General features: G+C 36.2%; 3 protein-coding genes and 1 long non-coding RNA gene across 5 annotated transcripts; 2 read left to right on the forward strand and 2 right to left on the reverse strand.

Moving 5' to 3' along the window:
• Positions 1-9650: 9650 nt before the first annotated feature.
• On the forward strand, positions 9651-14874 carry LOC112274760 (amino-acid permease BAT1). The gene is made up of 9 exons (XM_024504502.3): positions 9651-9844; positions 10445-10680; positions 11508-11665; positions 11862-11886; positions 12286-12405; positions 12607-12798; positions 13080-13385; positions 13606-13788; positions 14065-14874. The coding sequence occupies exons 1-9, from the start codon at positions 9808-9810 to the stop codon at positions 14539-14541; spliced, it is 1734 nt and encodes a 577-aa protein (XP_024360270.1). The 5' UTR covers positions 9651-9807; the 3' UTR covers positions 14542-14874.
• On the forward strand, positions 14716-16354 carry LOC149989753 (uncharacterized). Its single transcript, XR_016500835.1, has 3 exons — positions 14716-14855; positions 15229-15820; positions 15987-16354. It is a non-coding gene; the product is annotated as an uncharacterized LOC149989753 (long non-coding RNA).
• Positions 14910-16980, reverse strand: LOC112274775 (V-type proton ATPase subunit E-like). Of its 2 annotated transcripts, none has more exons than XM_024504533.3 (6): positions 16733-16980; positions 16193-16293; positions 15910-16066; positions 15613-15806; positions 15387-15486; positions 14910-15212 (listed from the first exon to the last, which is right to left on the reverse strand). In XM_024504533.3, exons 1-6 carry the CDS (start codon positions 16832-16834, stop codon positions 15153-15155), a joined length of 714 nt encoding a protein of 237 aa, XP_024360301.1. In that variant the 5' UTR covers positions 16835-16980; the 3' UTR covers positions 14910-15152. The 2 variants fall into 2 exon arrangements, with proteins under 2 accessions (XP_024360301.1, XP_073396645.1); XM_073540544.2 differs by having other exon boundaries at positions 14970-15212; positions 15591-15806.
• Positions 16981-17245: 265 nt separating this feature from the next.
• LOC112274770 (uncharacterized) lies at positions 17246-21327 on the reverse strand. Its single transcript, XM_024504518.2, has 9 exons — positions 19999-21327; positions 19821-19876; positions 19441-19523; positions 18972-19050; positions 18715-18828; positions 18440-18549; positions 18159-18242; positions 17825-17862; positions 17246-17592 (listed from the first exon to the last, which is right to left on the reverse strand). The coding sequence occupies exons 1-9, from the start codon at positions 21041-21043 to the stop codon at positions 17492-17494; spliced, it is 1710 nt and encodes a 569-aa protein (XP_024360286.1). The 5' UTR covers positions 21044-21327; the 3' UTR covers positions 17246-17491.

Consider the following 21327-nt stretch of genomic DNA (forward strand, 5'->3'; position numbering starts at 1 on the left):
AGTGATTTGCTAAATCTTCCGTTGCATGATTATCAACTTTTGAAAAGTCAAAAGTATCAAGACATGGATGATGACCATAATTGGCAAAAAAAAGATGTTTGTCGAGTAGAAGAATATACCGAATTATTATATACAAACTCTGCCAATGGTAAAAAAGTTATCCAATCATCTTGATGATAGTTGATGGTACATCTCAAATATTGCTCCAAAACTTGATTTATCCATTGTATTTGTCCATTAGTTTGAAGGTGAAAAGCTGAAGAAAGCTTTATATCCACCTTTAGAATCTTGAATGCGGTTCTCCAAAATCTTGATACAAATTCAGTCCCCCTATCTGATATAATATCCTTTGGTAATCCATGATAGCGATAGATATTGTTAATGAAAAGCTTAGCTATTTCTTCACCTGTGATAGATTTTATATATGATACAAAATGTGCCAACTTGGTAAAACAATCTACTATCATGAATATAGAATCATAAGAACCTGAGATTGAAAGATCCGTGATGAAATCCATAGAAATAGAAGACCATCGTTGTTTTGGAATGGATAATGGCTGAAGAAGTCCGTAAGGTCAATGACAAGGAGTTTTTGATCTTGAAAAAACATCACAAGATTGTACAAAATCTTTCTTTGCCTTCCACATTTGCGGCCACCAAAAATCCATGGATATTAGTTCCAAAGTTTTATTGTACCTAAAGTATCCTGCTGCTGGAAAGACATGACAAGCTTAAAGCACACGTAATCAAGCTTCACCTTCTCAAACATATAGGCATCCTTCAAAATATAATAGATTATTCTTGAATTCAAACTTGGAAGTATCATGGAACTTAGAAGATGTATCCTTGATATCTCGAATAAGAGGATCAAAGGACATGCTTGATTGAATTTGCTTGACAAATATTGAATCAACAGTCAATGTTGATTTTATAACTCGAAGATGAAAATGCTTGGGCTTCAAGAGAATTGATCTTTGTTGTTCAAAAGATGCATCTCTTTCTTTTGGTGCAAGATAAGAATGTCTAGAAAGAACATTCAATAGACCTTGTTATTTTTCGGGTTGATAAGTGATCTTGAAATTGAATTTAGATAAAGACATGCTCCAATGGGCTTGACGACGATTCAAGATACGTATTGATATGAAGTACTCGAGGTTCTTATGGTCTGTATACATGGTAACTGGACTTGAGGTGCCTTCTAGATAATGATGCCATTCTTGAAATGAATCCACGATTATAAGGAGCTCTTTGTCATGGATCTCATAATTAATCTCGGCTGCTGAAAATTTCCTCGAATGGAAAGCTATTGGATGGAGTTTGTCATCCATTCCTATTTGTGACAATACGACACCTATAGCAAAATCTAATGCGCCTGTTTTCGTAAAAAATGCCTTGGAAAATTCAACGAAATATAAGATTGGCACAGAAATAAATTTCTTCTTTAAAGCATCAAATGATACTTTTGCTTCTTTATTCTACTTAAGTTTGTCTTTATAAGTCAAACATGTAAGTGGAGCTGCAACTTGAGAAAAATTCTTGATGAAGATTCGATAGTAATTAGCAAAGCCCAAAAAGCATTGCACATCTCATACTGTTCTTGGAATCTTCCAATCTATGATAGTTTGAACCTTTTTGGGATCCATCATAAGGTCTTCATTGGAAATGATGTATCCTCAGAAGTCAACTTGAATAGTATGGAATACACACTTTTCCAATTTGGCATATAATCATGTATCTCTAAGTATCTGTAACACACAACAAACATGAAGCTCATGTTTTTTTGTGTTCTTAGAGTAGATTAGAATGTCGTCTAAATAGCAAACAACAAAATCATCTAAAAACTCATGAAAAATATCATTCATAAGATGTTGAAAAGTGGTCGGTGCATTCATGAATCCAAAAGGCATGACATTATATTCAAAATGTCCATACTTAATTCGAAAAGCAGTCTTCCATTTATCTCCTTCTTTGATACGAAGTAAATTATATTCTCCTCGTAGATCTATTTTGGTATAGATCTTTGCTTGATTGAGTTGGTCAAGAAGTCCTGAAATCAAAGGCAAAAGATACTTATTTTTGATGGTGATCTTGTTGAGTCCTCGATAATCCACACACATTCGTAGAGATCTGTCTTTCTTCTTCTTAAATAAGATAGGAGCCCCGACTGGAGATTTAGAATGGCATATGAAGTTCTTTGCCAAATTCTCATCAATGTACTCCTTTAATGCAGTCAACTCATTCTGCAATAAGCTATAGATTGGTCTGAATGGTGATTCAGCTTCTTCTTGCAGATCAATTGAACAATCATAAGGTCGATGCTCGGGAAGAATATCTGCATTCTTCTTTTAAAAAACATCTTAGAATTCTTGATATTACTTAGGAATACGATTCAATGTTGTTTCACTATTAGAAATGAGTGTAGCATATATAGCAAAAGATGATCCTTCTTTTGCAGCATGCATGAAAGCTTTTGCACCTACTAGTAAAGGTTTGGATGTACTAGACTTACATACTTCTATTTTGCTAACGCAATCTTAGATTATACTATCAAGAAAGTTAAGATTACGAGAAATCCAATCTATTTGAGGGTTATATTTTTCTAGCCATGATAATCCTAAAATAACCAAATTAGAGGGAGAATTTATTACATTAAATACTACTACACTGTTATGATCTTTAATTGCTATATCTATAGGAATAGTTTCATGGGTAACATTTTCAGAGGACAATGAACGACCATCTATGACTTCTACATGTATGGATTTAATTTTTTTCACTAAAGATATTTTTGGATTTTTGGTAAAATCTTCGTCTATAAAACATGCTGAGGCTCCTGAATCTAAGAAGGCAAAGACTTTGTAATTATTAGGTCCTAAATATACTTCTATTATAAAATAAGGTGAGGGGTCTGAGGAGAGGATAGGACCTTTACTAGGTATTGTACATGATTCTAGCCGCACGGTCACTATTGTAGTTGGAGAAACTCGTTTTCTGATACACTATCTTCTTTGGTAATTGTGCTCCTTATTTTGTAATTGTGTTGCTTCTTTGGACAGTATTGAGCAGTGTGCTTCTCCACAATATAAACACAATCCTTCTTGGTAATGTCGAGTCTTTTCATACTTCGTGAGAGGTTTAAAATGTGTCATATCAATTTGTATTGGTTCCAACTTTGACAAATACGTTTCAAAAAACTTGGGAGTTATCGCCATTACTTGACTTGTTCCTCTTCAACTAAATCTTTGTTCTTAACGCCTTTCAAATAAACGATTTTCACATGCAATGGCTTGAGTAATAAATTGTTCCAAAGATTCTACTTTTGATATTGTTAATAACAAATCTTTGACACTATCCTTCAATCCATATCGAAATTGGTTGATAAGTGCTTTGTCATTCCAGTCCATGTTGCAAGCAAGATTTTGGAATTCGACAGCATATGTAATGGCTGATCGTGATCCTTGCCATAAAGATAGAAGCTTGGTCTCTGCTACTTATTTTCGATCACTTTCTCTGAATGTGGCCATAAATACTTCTAAAAATGAATTCAAATCGTAAAAGAGTCATGAATCTTTTTCCATTAAAGCTGCAAACCAAGAGAGAGCACTTTTTGATAATAGTACGCCTATAAATCTGACTTGGGTAAATCCATCAGGATATTGGAAAGGCTGCAACTTTAGATAAGGCTTGACTTGTTATAAAAATCCTCGAAATTTTGATCTTCTTCCATCAAACTTCTCAGGCATACTAATCCTTGTCCCTGTCATACTTATAGAAGCAAAACTCCCTAGATTTGGTTGTGACGTTGATCTACTTGCTTCTTTCAACTGCACAACTTCTTGTCGCAAACTCTGAACTTCTTCCATATGCGTAGGTATAGTACTTCCATGATTCACATTAGAAATATATGAGATTTCTATTCTTAGAATATTAAGAAGCTCATGAAGATCTACTATAACTACAAATCTATTCGTACTTTGATTGAGAATAGCATCCATATTCTTTCCTTCCATAGACAACTCAAATGAATTCAAAACTTAAATTAGAGGAGGGTAATCCACAACCTCTAAAAATAAATCCTACAAAGAAAGGTAATCCACTCTCTTTAAAGAAAAGATCAGTGTTAGAAAACAAGACTTTTTATTTAAAGGTGGGTAGTCCGCAACCTTCAAAACACAATAATAGAAGTGGGGTAATCCACTCACTTCTAGAACAAGACAGAAACAATATGTTAGCACTCTTGTCAAACTGTCAAAGACATGAATCTCGAAGAAAATGAATCGTCAATACACTCTTCTATCACTGAAAAAAACTAAAAAATCACTCAAAAGGTGATGTAATATTAACTAGAATGGCTATTATTAAAAATAAGAAGACTTGAAAGTCTTGAAACAAGACTAAGACTAAAAAGGCATTCACAAGAGTGAAGAAGGCTTCACTCTTGCCTCCATATATACTATCTAACTAAGAGTCACATGGCGATGTCCTATAGGACCTCCAACATGTGTTGACTTTGGTAGCTACATATCTTATCTTGCAAGGCAAGTTATCTATGTATGCACCACGTAGTTGGCTTGTTCCACAAGTTACTACACAAAGGTAACTTGTTCTATAAGCTACCAATACATGATTAGCTTTTTGGCCAAGTTTCTAACCTACGAACACATCTAAAGCCAAAACTACATCTATAAAGCTTCTAGGAAGCTTTTCTAGAAGACTTTATGAAATTATTCTATTTTACCTATTTCTACTTAATCATATAAGTAACTATTGAGGTAAATATATATGTCCGTGACACCAATAGGGATGAAGATCTTCATTCCTTACCTTCATCCAACTACACCTTGTTTTCATCTTTACAAATAAGCTCCCTAATAGTTTAAACTTTCATCTTTAGACTCCAATCTTCTCTTAAGCTTTATATTAAATATCTAAATTTTACATAATATAAACACTATAATTAAAATAAATAAATCTTTAAATAAATTTTTTTATATCAACTTTATTTAAATTTGCTTACTAACCACTCTAATCGGCATCAAGACCTACAAAAATAATATATATTTTAATTAATTTTTACATAGTATAAGCAACTACAATACAATAACGTCAAAGATTCATTATTGACAATATCAAAAGAAAAATCTTTGGAACAATTTATTGCTCAAGTCATTACATGCGACAATTGATTCTTTGAAAGGCATCACAAACAAAGACTTAGTTGAAGAGGAACAAGCCAAGTAATGAAGGCAACTTTCAAATTTTCAAAAATTTATTTATCAAGACCAAAATCAATGTAAATTGATAAGATATATTTTGAATCTCTCATCAAGCAAGAAAAGACTTAACGTCATTAAGAGGGTTTATGCTTATATTGTGGAGAAGCTAAGTACACTACTCAATATTATCCAAAAAAACAATTCAATTATAAAATAAGGAGTACAATTGCTAAAGAAGACAATGTGTCAAAAAACAAGTTTTTGCAACTACAATAGGGACCATGCAGCTGGAATCATGTGCAACACCTATTAAGGTCATATTCTCTTTTTAAATCCTTCACCTTGTTTTAGAATAAATGTGAATTTATGACCTAAAAATCTCAAAGTCTTTGTATTTTTAGATTCAAGAGCGTCAATCTATTTTATAGAGAAAGACTTTGTCAAAAAATAAGAAATATTTTTTGTTAAAAAAACTAAACATACATATGTAGAAGTCATAGATGGTTGTTTGTTGTCTTTTGGCAACATTATTCATGAGACTATTCTTTTAGATGTAGCAATTAAAGATTATAATATTACAATAATATTTAATATAATAAGTTCTCTCTCCAATCCAATTATTTTAGGATTATCATGATTAAAAAAATATAATCTTCAAATACATATAGAAACTTGTTATATAAGATAGACATATGTTAGAGGTCTTATAGAACATGGTCCCATATCTCCTAATTAAATAGTTTATATGAAGTCAAGAATGAAATCTTCTTCACTCTTTTCAACGTCTTTCTTATTCTTAGTCTTGTTTGAAGAGTCTTTAATTTTTGACAATAATCATTATAATTTAATATTATATCATCTTTAAGTGATTATTTACTCTTTTTTAATGATATACAAATATATTAAGGTTTTTATTGTTTGTGATTCATATCCTTGATACTTCTATTGGTGGCTCAAATTAATTATTTTGGTTGAAAAGAACAATATCATAGATTTTATCATAATGGATTTCTTTTCTTAGATTAGCTCTTTTGTAAGTCACTTAGAAAGTTAATACTTAAGCTTTTAAAACTTAGGTTTTTAATCTAAGTGATTTAAATTATCAAATAACAAATAATATAAGTAATGCAATATCAAAATCGTATCTTGTTGCTATATATAATATCAAATCTTCTCTTTAATCATGAAAAAATCAATTGCTTCATTTGTATTTATGTGAAGATTGATTAATTTATCATTTAATCAGCCTTCATATAATATTCGCTAAGATATTTTTTGAAATGCTTTTCTTAATGTTGTCCAATTTTAGAATCCTCCTAATAGTTGTCACTGGAATTATAGCTTGACATAGTCTTTTAAAGTCACTAGAAATAAGATTAGTCAATAGGATTCAGTTTTGACATTATTTTATATTGCAAGTAGTCAAAAAATCATGGACATGCATATCAAGGTTTCTTTTTATTTGGCATAAATAAGTTCAAAGTTTAATTAAAAAAAAATGCTCTATTTATTTTATTGTATAGATAAGTTACCATAAAAAGGTATCTAATATTTGTTGTAGTTTTTATTATTGATTTTTTTTCTTTTAGCAATTTTCACATGCCGAATATTGCTTAAAATATGGAATTAAAGTATATTTTTTGCAATTAAAATCCTTAGTCTCTTTCTACGATTTTTTATTTATTTTTATTGTTTTATTTGATTAATGTTAATTGGAAGCATGATTCTTCCTTTGCATGATTATTTCTTGCAAAAATTACTTCTAATACTATATTTATTAATTTTTATGTTTTTGGCTTTATCTCCCTAGTAGTAGTTTCAAATATATAATAAGTTTTTTTTGCTAATAAGGTTTAAATATAAGGATTTAAACTTCCAAATATAAAATAAAATATAAAATATAACTAAAACCACTAGTATTAAGTTAAGAATATATATATTTTTAATTCAAAACCTATTCCTCATAACAATTGGTGTAAATTATAGTTTAGAATTTTTGTAGTTTAAACCATATACATTTTTTGTTTTAATTTTAAGGTTATTACAATCAATCCTTAATATTTTTTTTGAACTCATGTACATTGTTTTTTGTTCTAATTTTTTTTTCTTCTACTTCACTTCCAATATTATTTGCTAAATCTATTTAACTTTGTTTTGTTATATTTATTTTTTTACAAACTCATAATTTTCAATCATTCTCTTGTATTGTTTTTTTGGTTTTATTGCTTATTGATTATTTAATACTTTCAATTAATTTTTACTTGCTATTGTAGCTACATTTTAATAAGTTTTTTTTGACACCATCCCTCCTTCATCAATTTTTTTCAATTACAACTATAATTTTTTATTGTAGTTGTAACACAACTTTTATTCTTAACATTATTTTTATTAATTATGATCTTTTCTACTATTGCAATTGCTTATTTTGTAACACATATATTTATCCAAATGAAAATTGTAACAATGATTGACAACAATTTTTTATTGTTTGAAATATACATTGATTCATGTATCTCAAACAATCATTGCACAATGAATGAGCTAAACTTGGTTCTTTCAAATTAAAGGATTTAAAATATTGGTAGTTGTTTAAAAAAGATAATTTAACTTAGTTTAAACGAGCTAATGTGCCTTAACTTGGATCTTTCAAATTAAAGGATTTAAAATATTGGTAGTTGTTTAAAAAAGATAATTTAACTTAATTTAAATGAGCCAATGTGCCTTGTTGGGAATTCGTTGCTTTCTAATATCCATCAGAATATATAAAATAAATTTCATTGGTACAAGATGATGACTTGTTTTCTTAAACCAGATTGTAACTTAAATCCTATTATTTAAATTTAAAAAAAAACTTTGTCATAATTAAAGATTATATTTGAATAAAACAAATTATTATTATAATATTTGATTAAAAGAATTTGAATCTTTTTAATAGAATTTACATAATTTTTTTTTTATTATATATATATATATATATATATATATATATATATATATAATTTAGTTCTGTAAAAAATTTATAAGATAATCTATTTGCCAATAATGTCAATATGAATCTAAAAGAAGTCTAAATCCCTAAAAACAAGTTCAGATTCTAAAATGTTTTAGTTTGCTTCATAGAACTTTCTATGGCCTATAATACACATTATTTTTGTTTGATATAGTGTCTAAAAGTTCTGCTTAATTTTGGTGTGCATTGCTTGTGCTTGTAGCCATCTATCAATTTATTTATTTATTTATTTATTTATTTATTTAAAAAACGTGGTTTTTTTGCATATGTTTATTAGTAATAGAAAATTATAATTTCTGGTCAAATTAAAATCATTTTAAACAAATTATTCCTTCAAGCACATCCAAAACTTGGAATTAGTACTTACAAAAGTTACCATTTGTAAATTCATATGTAGTAGATTCCACAAAATGATGCTTCAATAATGTAAATAAACAAATAAATATATATAGCAACCATAGATCCATCTTCTATCAAACAAATTCAAGTAAATGGAGTGTAAATACAAGAAAGACTGATATTTTATATATAAATACATACATACACATGTGTGAACGAGGTTAACTGCTTTAAGTTATATATATATATATATATATAGATATGTTTGTATTTATATTTATTGGTAGGAAATTTATTTTGATGTTATTTTGTTTTAGTCATTAAAAGATTCTCCTCAACATCTAAGGGTTTTTCTAAAATAATAGAAAAATCTTAGATGTCATAATTCTCAACTATTATTCAATTTTTACTCACCTCAACAACAATTAACATTTTTTTGCAATTTTACTACAACCAACATAGCATAAGGATCCCTCTACATATTCACTCAACTAAAATTTTCAAAAATCTCACAATTATTTCATTCATACGGTTCAGAATACAAAAATGTAATATAATGTTCAATTATCTTAATAAAATAATTTTTTATATCATTTCATCTATGTTAAGAATGTGGAGACTTGACTGTTGTTGCTGTGAAGTCTACAAACTTGTCTAATTGCATAGTCCCACAACTGCCCATGTTTCATTTAACTACCAGCCCTTTACGTTTTCTGCATTCCTATTCATTTATTTATTTTTCAACAACATATTTTAATTTTATTTACTGATCACTCTATAATTATTTGTTAATACTTTTATATGTTTCTCACAAGGTATTCGAGTTACTGCTGTCAGTGGGTGGATGAATAGATGAATGAAAACGCCGAGTGAACAGATAAATGCAAATGGATGAATACGAATCTGGAATATCTTGTACCGCACACCACGCCACGAGGGTAGGGGATGAAATGCCGAGTAAAAAGTTCGAATACATACATCCATCCACTAATTCAAGAAATTCATCCATTTATTTCGGACAAGCACGCAACGCAACGCCACTTAGACCTAATTAAGTTTACGTGGCATTGCGAAACCTGTCACTCTCGCAATTCTAGAATTTTTATTTTATAGCCGATCTCTAGTGTTCTCTTCTGTGCCGCGACTTGCACTATCTGCTGCTGCTTCTTCTTCTTCTTCTGATTCTGCTTCTTCGTCCACCCGCTCTTCCTCGATTGGTTAGCAAGCCTGCCACGGAAAATTATGCATCATCATTGTTCGACTTCACTGTCCTCTTCAGGCAACATCTCTCTTCCGCTCTTGCCAGTCCTCACAGTATTTTATTTTATTTTGTATATTTTATTCTAATTTTTTTACGGCAATGTGCGCACGGCAGGGAGGCGCAATTTTTCTCCTCTGTCTCGTCTTTGTTTTTGTTTGTGCGCATTGGTTTTTGGATCTTGTGGCATTCTTGACCGTCCCGCTTCATTCCTTGATCAAATTGAATGGTTCCGATTATTCAGCCCTGAATTTTTGCTGCGCATCTTTAGTGTTTGCGCTAGAGATTATTAATTTCGCCCTCATATACTGCATGTTTGCTACGTGCTCCTGTTTTATTTTTTTCTTTTCTTTTTTTTGTTTCGTGTGTGACGTAGTTGTATGTTTAAATTTGGATCGTTTAGAAGCGAAAGAGGGCACTGTTTCAAATTGTCGACGATGTCGGCTGTTCAGTGTTCAAGGATTTTTAAGGATTTCTGGCAACCGAGAATTTTTAAACGTAAAGAAAAATACTTCTACACAAGTCCATGGGTTTTATTTGTCTTGGACAAGATAAGACTCCTTCCGGGGGTTCGTGTTAATAGGAGAACAGCTCAAGCTTGACAATTGAGAGATTTTGCAGGTACAGATTCAAAGTTGGAAAATCGGGACATTGTGCTTGACGAAGAGGAAAGACCGTTGCTCACAGCAACAAGCGGCAGAGATGGAACAATACATGATGCAATGTCGATTTCGAATTATGTCCCCTGTAAGAGTAAGTCCGCAATGCGCGGTCCAACGGAAGCGGAAATCGAAGTAGATCCTGGGGAGCGGCGTCTCAATGAGCTTGGTTACAAGCAGGAGCTTCGCCGTGAAATGGTACTTTTTCTCAATTTTTTGTACCAGCTGTGCAATGCACTCAATTTTTTTACTCGGAATGTGTTGGAGTTTTTATGTCGTCCTTGTGAGGATCCATTCCCCTGTCATCAGTATTTTATTCTACTGCACTGTTTTCATTGGTTTGAACTGAAGAGATTTGTCCGTCATGTTTTCAACAATGATTAGACGGGTCACTGCTGAATCGTCAAGAGCGGGCTCGTCGACTCCTGAAGTAATATACTCAAATTTTTATTTGGTTCTGCGATACATAGTTTTATATCTCTTTATCAGGGCAAATGAACTACAAGCATAAAATTTTCACCGCAACTAACTCCTCTGTGACTCTTGGGTTTTCCTCGAAATTGCCCGACGTCCCTTGCTAGCGGTCGATACTTGGATACAGTAGAAGCACTAGTCTCCTTTGGTAAAGTTATTTTTCTTGATGTTACTTACGGTAGGACCTCCGTCCCCAAAGAAGACGAGCAAGCCTTAGAGAAAGAGGGACATGAATCTGCAAGGTTTTATTTCTCAGATACCGATTCATGACGCATATGAATGAGTCTCTTTGTTTCAACAATGCTGAAGCTCCAGCGAGAAGTTTCAATTTCCCAGCGCCTCTCATTATACTTCCAGCCTTGTCTCTAACTATAATCATCTCCACTGAATTACTGACGGTAGCTTGAGTTTTTCCCTTAACAAGAGATGCAATGCGTTTCTCCTTCACTATGAGGTGTCATTGAAGCATCATCTTCATTCTGTACTCTAGAAACGTTGGGACCCTATCTATCTGCCAGCTGATTGGAGGGTTGTGTGTGTTGGATGTGAAGACACTTTTCAAATGCCTGGCGATTGCGTTTTCTACCATGTCGTTGTTCACTGGGATAGTTCCACTGTTCGGCAGCAGCTTCATGTATGCAGGGCCAGCTGGAATTGTTTGGGGATGGGTTGTGGTCACTTTCTTCACTTGGTTCGTGGGCTTAGCAATGTAAGAGCTTTCCGAAAAAACGTCAAATCAAGTGTCATTCTCTGTGCCTTTCATAAATAGTGTCTGCGGCAGAATGCAATCATAATCATATTCTATAGATCATCATGCTCAAATTGTGTTGCAACATCTTTGTGTCCCATTGTCTCTTCTTTGGCATTCTGTGAAGGGATTTAACACTGTGCTGCTTGTTATACAGGGCGGAAATCTGCAGTAGTTTCCCAGTAAGTTTCTGGCCTGAATTCATGAACGTCGAGAAAGAAGTCTTTGTTTGTAATCATAAGTAAGAAGGCATTTTAGCTTCTAGCGATGATGAATAAGGGTTTTGCATCTCAAGTAGATTTGAAATCTGTGTCCCATGTTTGTCAGTGTTTCATTAATAAGACTAACAGAAATATGAGTTGATGCTTTCAATTTCAGAAGGAACGTGCTGCATGTTATCCAAAAGTTCAGTGCCCGTACAACCACCAGTTTTGTGTGCTGTTTGACAGAGGAACGAACATGTATGAATCGTATTGACATAGCATAATGTGATCAAGAAACTTGTTATCTGTCCTTCCCTGCACCTTGTCATAAGCGTAACTGACTTACTTTGGAAATACTTTGGCTGAATTTTTCAACAGACAACAGGATCTCTGTATTTTTGGGCTGCTCACTTATCTGGACCCAAATGGGGACCACTTGCATCATGGATCTGTGCCTGGCTTGAAGCAATTGGTTTGATTGCGGGCATAGGCACCCAGGTAATCTCATAGATGTAATATTGGACAATTAATAAATCTTATCAGTATTCCTTTCCTGAATTGAATTTTAATTTGCTTCCACCATCTTGTAGTATAGATAGAATAATTTCGCTTTATGGCTGTTCATCATGACTTAGTGGGTCCTTGAAATACTGCTCATTGGCATCATGTATTTAAGCGCCTAACAGTTCTGTTGACTAGGCATATGCAGGAACTCAAACCTTGCAGAACATAATTCTCCTCTCAACAGGGACTAACAAGAATGGAGGATACTTTGCACCTCGAAGTGTATTTTTAGCAATCTACATCGGCCTCTGTCTCACATGGGCTGTGCTCAATAGCTTTGCTCTGAATCTCATTGCTCTTATTGATATTGTTTCCATGTGGTGGCAGGTTTGACTCAACAAGCCCTACGCTCTCTTTTTGTTGTATATGTTTTGTACGGTTCGTTGGGTGTATAGCTTGATTTGTATCTTACTTTTTCTTCTTGAATAAGTCTCAAGTTTGTTTGCTCGCTGTTTACGTGCAGTACTATTTTGATTGAAAGATGATTAAGCATATAGTGTTTGTTAGTGTACCTTATCTAATGGTTACATATGCTTATGACTACGTTACCTACCTGTTTAAATTTCAGGAAGCAATTAATAGTTTGTTCCGTATGGCTTCTGCCTCAGGTTGTGGGTGGAACTCTTATTATCATCATAGTGCCTTTTATAGCGCCAAGTACTCAACCTGCTTCATATGTTTTCACAAATATCGAAATATCGTCTGCTGTTACAGGCATTACAAGTCCCGTGTATAGTGTTCTTTTGTCGTGGCTCGTGAGCCAGTATTCACTGTATGGGTATGATGCTGCTGCTCATTTGACGGAGGAGACTAAAAATGCAGATATAAATGGTCCTCTTGCAATTCTTTCCAGCATTGGGATGATTTCAGTCTTCGGCTGGGCTTTCATCCTGGCTCTCATTTTTAGTATTCAGGTGCCTTGAGGTTTGTCTTGTTTTGCGTTGTAGACTTTTTAGTACATATTTACTTTTTGCTTTTCGTATGCTCTCTCGAGGTATTAGGATGTTTTCGCCTGACATGTGTTCTGCCGTGAATCTTCCTTCGATGGTATTGGTGCCACTCCAAAAAACCAATATTGTGATATTCAAAATTTATAAGTTGATTGGGTATGAAAATAACATGCTTCTTTTTCAGGATCCACATTATTTATATGACGTTACAAATGAAACAGCTGGTCGGTTTGTTCCAGCTCAAATATTGTACGATGCATTTTATGGGCGATATCAAAGTGGCACAGGAGCCATTATTCTGCTGATTATCATGTGGGCATCATTTTTCTTTGCTGGTCTTTCTATCACTACAAGTGCTGCTCGAGTGGTGAGTTGCTTTTTAACCAGCAGCTTGTTCATTGCAAGGATTACTACTTAACTGCAATTATTGCATTGCTATTGCATAAATCATAGCTTACGTTACAGACTTTGGCTATTCTTTTGTAAGGTATGTTGAATCCGGGAGAGGAAATTAGTGTACAGATTCCGCTCCATAAACACGAGAACGAAGAGCAGTTCTTGTTTAGTACTGGTTAAATGTTGCAATGTATATTTCCATGAAGAGCTTACAAAATTCTAGTAACATCTGTTTGTGTTTTGTCAGGTGTATGCGTTATCTCGAGATGGAGGGATGCCCTATTCAAGGCTACTCCGTAAAATCGATCGTAGAGTTCAAGTTCCGGTTAACGCAGTCTGGTTCTGCTGTGCATTTGCAATTCTTCTGGGCATTCCGATTTTGAAACTCGATGTGGTATTTACAGCCATTACCTCTATATGCACTATAGGCTGGGTGGGTGGATATGCTGTACCTATTTTCGCTCGGATGATCATCAAGTCGGAAAACTTCAAGCCAGGTCCCTTTCATCTGGGTCAAGCAAGTCGGTGGGTCTGTTTGATTGCTTTCATGTGGATCTGCTACACTTGCGTTATCTTTCTACTTCCTACTTCCTATCCCATAAGATTAGAAACATTTAATTACGCACCTGTTGCTCTTGGCGTTGTCTTATCCATTATTATGGGCTGGTGGATGCTGGATGCACGGCGCTGGTTCCAAGGTCCTGTACGAGAAATCTTCAGTTGAAGGGATGCTGTGGTCAATCCTTAATGCCTACATTGATATGCACTCATGCATCCAGTCGGCTATTCTCCAAGTTTCGTGGGGCAATTTAGGCGGTGTCTCGTTTGCACGCATTTTTTCAGGATAGACGTGTAGTCTAAATGCTTAGATACATTGAGCACCCATTCTGTTGAACTAGCAAATTAGGAGTCCTAGATTAACGGTGGCAACAACTAGTTGCAGAGTATTTATTTGACCGACATTCAATAATCAGTCAATAATTATGTATCAGTCGCCCTCGCTTGGCACTGGCCTGGGAGATATCATTTCTATCGAAGGTAATGTTTTTCAATTTAATAGTGTATTTTGAACTTCATGTTGGAACAAGCAGGTCAATGCAACTGGAAATTTAGTATCATGATTTTGAAAAGTATGTTTTGTCCAACAACTAGTCAGTGTGGATTGATTGATTGATTAATTGATCCTTGGCAGATTGATAGAGGTGTGAAATACTAGTATGATCCATACAAATGAATTTTACATCTGAATGTTTCATATTAAAACTTGAAGAAATATACTGTAAAGAAACTTGAAGAAACTTGGAGATTGTGTTTGTGTGCTGTCGTCCTGAGAGTTCATTGGGGTGGAGAATGAGATAACGGTGCAGGGTCTCCACTTAACAAACGCTTTCGCACCTGCAAGTACGCACAGACGAGAAGAGAAGAGAGGAGCAGGTGGTGGAGGAAGAGGAGGCGCATGGTCAGAGAGTGTCGACGTTTCACAAACGACAATATCCTGATATGCTAAGTAGGCAGATCACCAGCACATCAACCAAATATTACAAGTATGTAAATGTTAGTTGTGTGAACCTCGGGGAGTTGCTGTTTGAACACAATCTGTAAGCGCGCATCAAGCGTGTTGTTCAACACAATACGGCCGTCCCTGGTCGTCACAACTAGGCCGCCCAGACTACAAAACCCACGAGGTGCAGTGTGAGTGAGCTAATATGTTGTGGCGAAGGCTGCTGCAGCACGGCCCGCTATTAGCGACGAGAATATCAGCGATCAACTTACGCAGTTAGTAAAGATATGGTACCATGTGGAACCATGCACTCCCTGTTGCGGAGGTCCGGGAAGAAAAAGCTTGTCGTCCACAGCGACTTTGGGCAAGGCCACATTGGCTTTACTGGCATAGATTTCACAGGCTGATTCAATCACTGTCTCGACTAGGTGCAGGTCCTCCTTTCGACACCGAATCAATGCAGCGGGCTCTTTCAGCCGCAGTAAACCCTGCACTTAACCAGGTGCCCAACCTTCACGATTCACTTGTGGGTTTCTAAAAAGAAAAGTGATAGCAAGGATGTGACTAGAGTGTGAGTTTGGTAAGAGCTACTTGAATGATCAGGGCTTCAAGAAACTTGGCATACGGCCCCTGTTGATTGCTGATTGTAGCTAGTTGCCTCTCCGCAGCATCACGTATCCTTCGAAGAAGATCTTCGACAGCGTGGAGGTATCGGAGTCTTTGTGCATTCAAGTGTGTTGAATGTTCTCTACACAACACGTCAGCTTCAATTGTATTACACTTTCGTCATTCTCTTTACAATTTCTGAATTCCTATTATGACTTGGACTCGATCCCATCAGGTATTAGACGTGCATTAAAGCAATGCAGTGTACATTTTTTTGCGCTGAACCACAAGGCGCTCCTTACGATCGTATTCAGCACAGATTTTAGTTTTCTCTGCTTCCACCAGTTGCAACTTGTATATATTGAACTCCTACATCATCAATGCATTTACAAACTTGAGTGATTCGCTCATAGCTGGGTAGTTAACAAGATTTGTAAGTTTCCTCAAGACTGCGAAAATATTCACATGTTCGAGTTAATCATGAAGATTGGGACAGAGCTTCTAGATGATGTGCACAAGTATGCACAAGATTCATCTAACCCAACTAGCTTTGAGGCTACAAAAAAATTAAAAACGAAAACAATAAGTTCAAGTAAAGAAAAAGTGGGCGGGGTGTTGATGAAATTCTGCATGTGTAGCATGATCCAACCAGGAGCTCCAAAAGCATCGACAGAAGCAGAAGTTAACGTGCTGAAAACTGGTGTGTACGTCTAAGTGGAACTGTCAGCAATACAGGCTTCACAATAAGAATAAAATTAGTGAATTTGAACTCAGCAAATTGTTCTGATCTCTAGGTGGATGAACAAACCTCCTCTGCGACAATAGCAATTTCATTAGCTTTTTCTTCAGCTTCTTGGCGGATGAAATGGACCATTTGCTGAATTTTCTTGTTTACCTCGGCCTCGTTCATCTTGGTCTCTCTGATTCCCTACTTTTAGTACATGGAATCCCAACCAAGCACACAACCTGCTGACTACTTCGCAGTAATTATCAGTGTAACCCTTTTGCCCTTGACAACCAACTCGAATAAGAGATTGAAAGCCCTAAAAAACAATCGAACTCGAAACCATTCAAAGACCAAAATTTCCAGATATGAAAGGTCAAAGGGCTCAGGAATCGAATGGGTGAGAAACAATGGGATAAACGAAGTCATTTGTCCACATGTGCAGGTGCATTGACTTTTATTGGTTGCCCATCTCCTGTAATATTTAAGATGAGGTGTAATCATTTACTTATTCGAGGACAACTTGGCTTATATTCCAAAACGAAGAAGCCGTTATTGTTCACCAACTACTAAACGATTATGAAATGGAGCAGAAAGTGGAAATATACGACATAAACATGCCGATTAGAGTGATTCATGGCTTATCCACATCAACAAAAAGGCAAGGTCATAATGTTCAAGCTCGGGCAGAGACTGGTTTTCGACACAGGCCGAGACCAGGAATTCAATCACCTTCGCAGTTCACACCTCAGACGTTTGACATTTTCCAACACTGATGAGACAACTTGTTTGTTGCGCAATACAGCCATTCTTGGGAAGCGCCACACTATCACATAAGTTGCGTCACCTACTCTTTTTGTATGATCGAAAAGGAACTTTTAAAACTTCCCTGTAGAATGTTTCTAATTCTTCAATGGGCCATGCGTCCTCCACACTAAAATTACCTGCGACAACCAAAACCTCAGGATTAATATAAGCCGGCCAATACTGGCTGCTGACCTAGATACATGATTTTATCCATAACCATCAGCTGAACTGCCATACAAGTCGCAAGTGGCTACGAATTTTGGATGCAAGTATTTCAAACCAACTGTTTTCTGCAACATGTCCTACAGAATAATCAAACTAATACTTCAAGTGAAAAACAGATTAGGCATACATGTGATAACTTCATACCTATTTTCTCTCGCCTCAGAGCAGTGAGATGTGCACAGCTGAACAACATGAAATGAGTCAGAGATAATTTATGGGTGTATTGTGAGAAGGATCAGTAGATGATGGCGAAATAAACATGGTTAAGAACATAAAATTCAACGCACCCCTACTTTGCACCCTCAAAAGAAAACTTCTTGCATAGCATCTAATGCCCAACAGTCCACTGCCGTGAATTCTAGCAACATTCATGGTAACGTACATACGCTATTAACTAAAACTACAACGGCTTTAGTTTATGAACTGTTAGTAAACCGAAACTAGAACTTTACATTTCCGATTTCACAGGTATTCGTACCTATTCAGTGAGCGCGCGAGATCGGCACATAAGGAGCGGATATAAGTTCCCTTAGAACACACAATGTGGAAATCCCATTCTTGCCTGGACAAAGGAACGATGTAGAAACACAATGAGCCCCGCAGAATAGAACAAACACCTCATAGAATTCCAAATGAGGATCACCAAACTCACTTAAAGAAATAAGCTTAGTTAAATGAACTTTTGCAATACCTAATGAAGGCACATGTGATCCAGAATACAATACAAGAAAGGAAATATTGATGAAGATTGTGAGAAACCTATTCTTTGAGCTGCGTTTTAATTGAAAATCATAGATCTTGACAGGTCGAGGTGGCACTACAATCTCCTCTCCACGCCTTGCTTTCGTATAAAGTCTCTCGCCCTTCACCTGTAAACTAATGATCAGTCTTTCCAAGTTCTCGAAGATGCAACTGAAAAGAGTTGCAATATTGTGAAAATGTGTATAATAAGCACTTGAAGGTATGCATGAAATACAAGATGGTCCCCGGGTGGAAAGTGCAAAGTTTTGAAGAGTAATACAACCAAGTCGCACCTTAATGGCTGAATACATGGGAGGGACCTGCATGATGTCTCCCTGAAAAGATTTCTCCACTGCACTCTGAATATCCTGCTCCTGAATTTGTTCCCACGGCAACTCTTCGCTTACCTGCATGATGAGCATTATTATGATTTACTCTAAAAGCTCAATGATTTATCAACGTTGACACAATCATCAATCAGTCTGAAAAAAATTTGCAGTTGCTTTTCGGAGGCATACTATACTCACGACCAAACAGGGTAACAACCAACCGGTGTGCCAGCATCCAGGGACGGTGTCGCCTCACCAAACCGCATTGTCCCACTGTAAACCTTAGTCATGGCCTGATAGCTGGAACACAACAACCACTATCACAATAAGATTCTCCGATAGACCCAGCTGATTCTGTTTTCCATCTACCCACAATGAACTTCATCGACGCAAGATAATTCCATGTATACAACCACACGTTTGACAAAATGAACCTAGAATGCACTCAAATCCCAATTAACCCTTAAAAATCTCATGCGAATACGTTGGTTGGTAGGTACTTGTTGCCTAAGATCTGGCGAAACTATTTGTGGTACAATATCCAGATGATGATGTACGCACTTTTAATAGTATAATTTAAATAAAAGTGGATTCCATCATGAACTGCTCAGTCATTCTCAGAAAATTGGTCAAATATGATACAAAATTATATGTTATGTTTCAATAAAAATGTGTGAAAACATGTTTAACCTGTCTGCGCATTTGGTAGCCCTGCCCACACAAACTATCAGAAGACCTGTACACAAGGGATCCAACGTGCCTGCATGGCCCACCTGCAAAAATGTACAAACGCAATCTCCCTGTCAATCCACAATCTAAGTGTTTGGTGTTAGAAACGACTACCTGCAGCAGATCCTTAACACTACAAGTATAGTCTCTGACTAGACTCTGCAAATAACTATACCTTATCAATCTCGATAACATGTTGCACATCACTGATGTTGAACTATGGTCATATCAGGGTTTCTCCTAAAACCATCATCAGGGTCAGGTTCCGTAATCGTGTGACAATCACTTGCTTCATTGCAAATACTCATCGGTATCGAAATTAAAGGTCAGAGCTCTCAAACCTTCTTTATTCCAAGCATATGGCGTAGCTTACCGCATACTGCGAAAGAGCTCCAACCTGCAACCCACCATCCCAGAACAGTCCTTTCAGTGGACTTAGGCCCGAATCCAAATCCTGTTATCCATTCAATTAAGCACGCCATTCTGATTTTCTTCGTATCAATACGAAGGTTACATCACCTAGAGGCTTGTCGATGAGGACAACTGTGCCTCCTGGACCATCCCAGTCTTCCGGAACTTTAGAGCTCCGCTTGATAACAATCGGCCTCTTTGCCGGATCCACAAAGGCCAGTGGATCCTTCTCTGCGGGTAAATCGAGACTTTGAGACCTTGCATTCGGAAACTCTGTTTGTAATTCAGAAATACCGTCTACTGTGAGAGGCTGAGAATCCCCTGCTAACCTCTGAAGCAAAGATGCTCGCATCTCTACTATGACAGGTTCCACACTTGAACCTTCCTCCTTAACTTTCATCGATGCCCACTTCTCGAAAACCTTGATCTCCTCCTCGCCATTTTCAGGTGCAGTATGGGTATCTACATTGCGAATCGCCGTGACATCAAGCGAACGCTTCTTCTTATCTGCATTCACCTTAACTTTCCTATTGCGATCCGTGGAATGATTTTCTACATTCACCGCACTGGAAGTGAATCTCTGCCGGTTACGACTCCTCTCAACGAAATCCTCTTCATCGCTACTTGACCCAGAAGATACAATTTTGTAGCTCAATATCCCATTTGCGCTCTTCCGTGTCTGCGGTCTTACTTCTGCGTTCCTGAGCTCTGAACGAGCAGCATCTTTTTCCAGCTCCTGCGAAATTTGATTATCAACGTCATCAAATGAAGCTACATCTCTCATGTGCTTGGCATTGTGGTCTCCACTGTCGCGCTCAACTGCTCTTCTCTGAATACCTTGTCCAACGGAGTTAGTGGATTGCAAACTACGAAAACCCCCAAGTCCAAAGGCCCCAACGCTTGACGAGCATTTGTGATGGCAGGAAATACGTGGAGACGAGAATAAGGGCGAAATTGGGAGGATCCGGGGGTGACGAATGTTAGACAAGGAGGGCATTGGGTTAGTGAAAGATAAGTGGGAGGATGATGAGATAGTTCGCAACGAGTGAGGAGAAATGGCGGAAGAGAGAGAAGAGGACCTCACGACGTAATGCAAGATGAAGTGTTCATGGAGCAAGGAAGAAGGAGGCGAGGCTCGAAGAAGGGTAGACATAGCTAGCGGCAACACAAACAGTGAAGAAGAGACAACAGCAACATCCGCGCGACAGAAGAAGCTTGTAAGGCTCAGAAGTAGAAGAAGGAGAAACAGAAAACAAACAAAACCAGAAAATGAAAGAGAAGGGAGGGAGGGAGGGCGGAGAGAAATGGAAATGGGGAAAAGTAAAGTTAAGGAAAGGAAAGGGAGGAGGAGGACACACACACCCACAAACACAAACACACCCACAAGAGGAGGATCAAGAGGAGGATAAGATTCCACATCCACCACCTGCCTTTCAA

Source organism: Physcomitrium patens, chromosome 2 (assembly GCF_059467195.1).
Source record: "Physcomitrium patens ecotype Gransden chromosome 2, ASM5946719v1, whole genome shotgun sequence".
Taxonomy (NCBI): Eukaryota; Viridiplantae; Streptophyta; class Bryopsida; order Funariales; family Funariaceae; genus Physcomitrium; species Physcomitrium patens.

What these genes read in the sequence shown, in the direction of transcription:
- LOC112274760 (XM_024504502.3), top strand. Translation starts at nt 9,808, where the DNA reads ATGCATCATCATTGTTCGACTTCACTGTCCTCTTCAG. An exon ending in TGGTTCGTGGGCTTAGCAAT is followed by an intron (nt 11,666 to 11,861) that starts GTAAGAGCTTTC and finishes CTTGTTATACAG; the next exon opens with GGCGGAAATCTGCAGTAGTT. An exon ending in CTACAAGTGCTGCTCGAGTG is followed by an intron (nt 13,789 to 14,064) that starts GTGAGTTGCTTT and finishes GTGTTTTGTCAG; the next exon opens with GTGTATGCGTTATCTCGAGA.
- LOC112274775 (XM_024504533.3), bottom strand. Translation starts at nt 16,834, where the DNA reads ATGAACGAGGCCGAGGTAAACAAGAAAATTCAGCAAATGGTCCATTTC. An exon ending in TTGCTATTGTCGCAGAGGAG is followed by an intron (nt 16,294 to 16,732) that starts GTTTGTTCATCC and finishes TTGATGATGTAG; the next exon opens with GAGTTCAATATATACAAGTT. An exon ending in TCAAACAGCAACTCCCCGAG is followed by an intron (nt 15,213 to 15,386) that starts GTTCACACAACT and finishes GCGTACTTGCAG; the next exon opens with GTGCGAAAGCGTTTGTTAAG.
- LOC112274770 (XM_024504518.2), bottom strand. Translation starts at nt 21,043, where the DNA reads ATGTCTACCCTTCTTCGAGCCTCGCCTCCTTCTTCCTTGCTCCATGAA. An exon ending in GCTACCAAATGCGCAGACAG is followed by an intron (nt 19,051 to 19,440) that starts GTTAAACATGTT and finishes GTTGTGTTCCAG; the next exon opens with CTATCAGGCCATGACTAAGG. An exon ending in CCATGTATTCAGCCATTAAG is followed by an intron (nt 18,550 to 18,714) that starts GTGCGACTTGGT and finishes ATTAGTTTACAG; the next exon opens with GTGAAGGGCGAGAGACTTTA.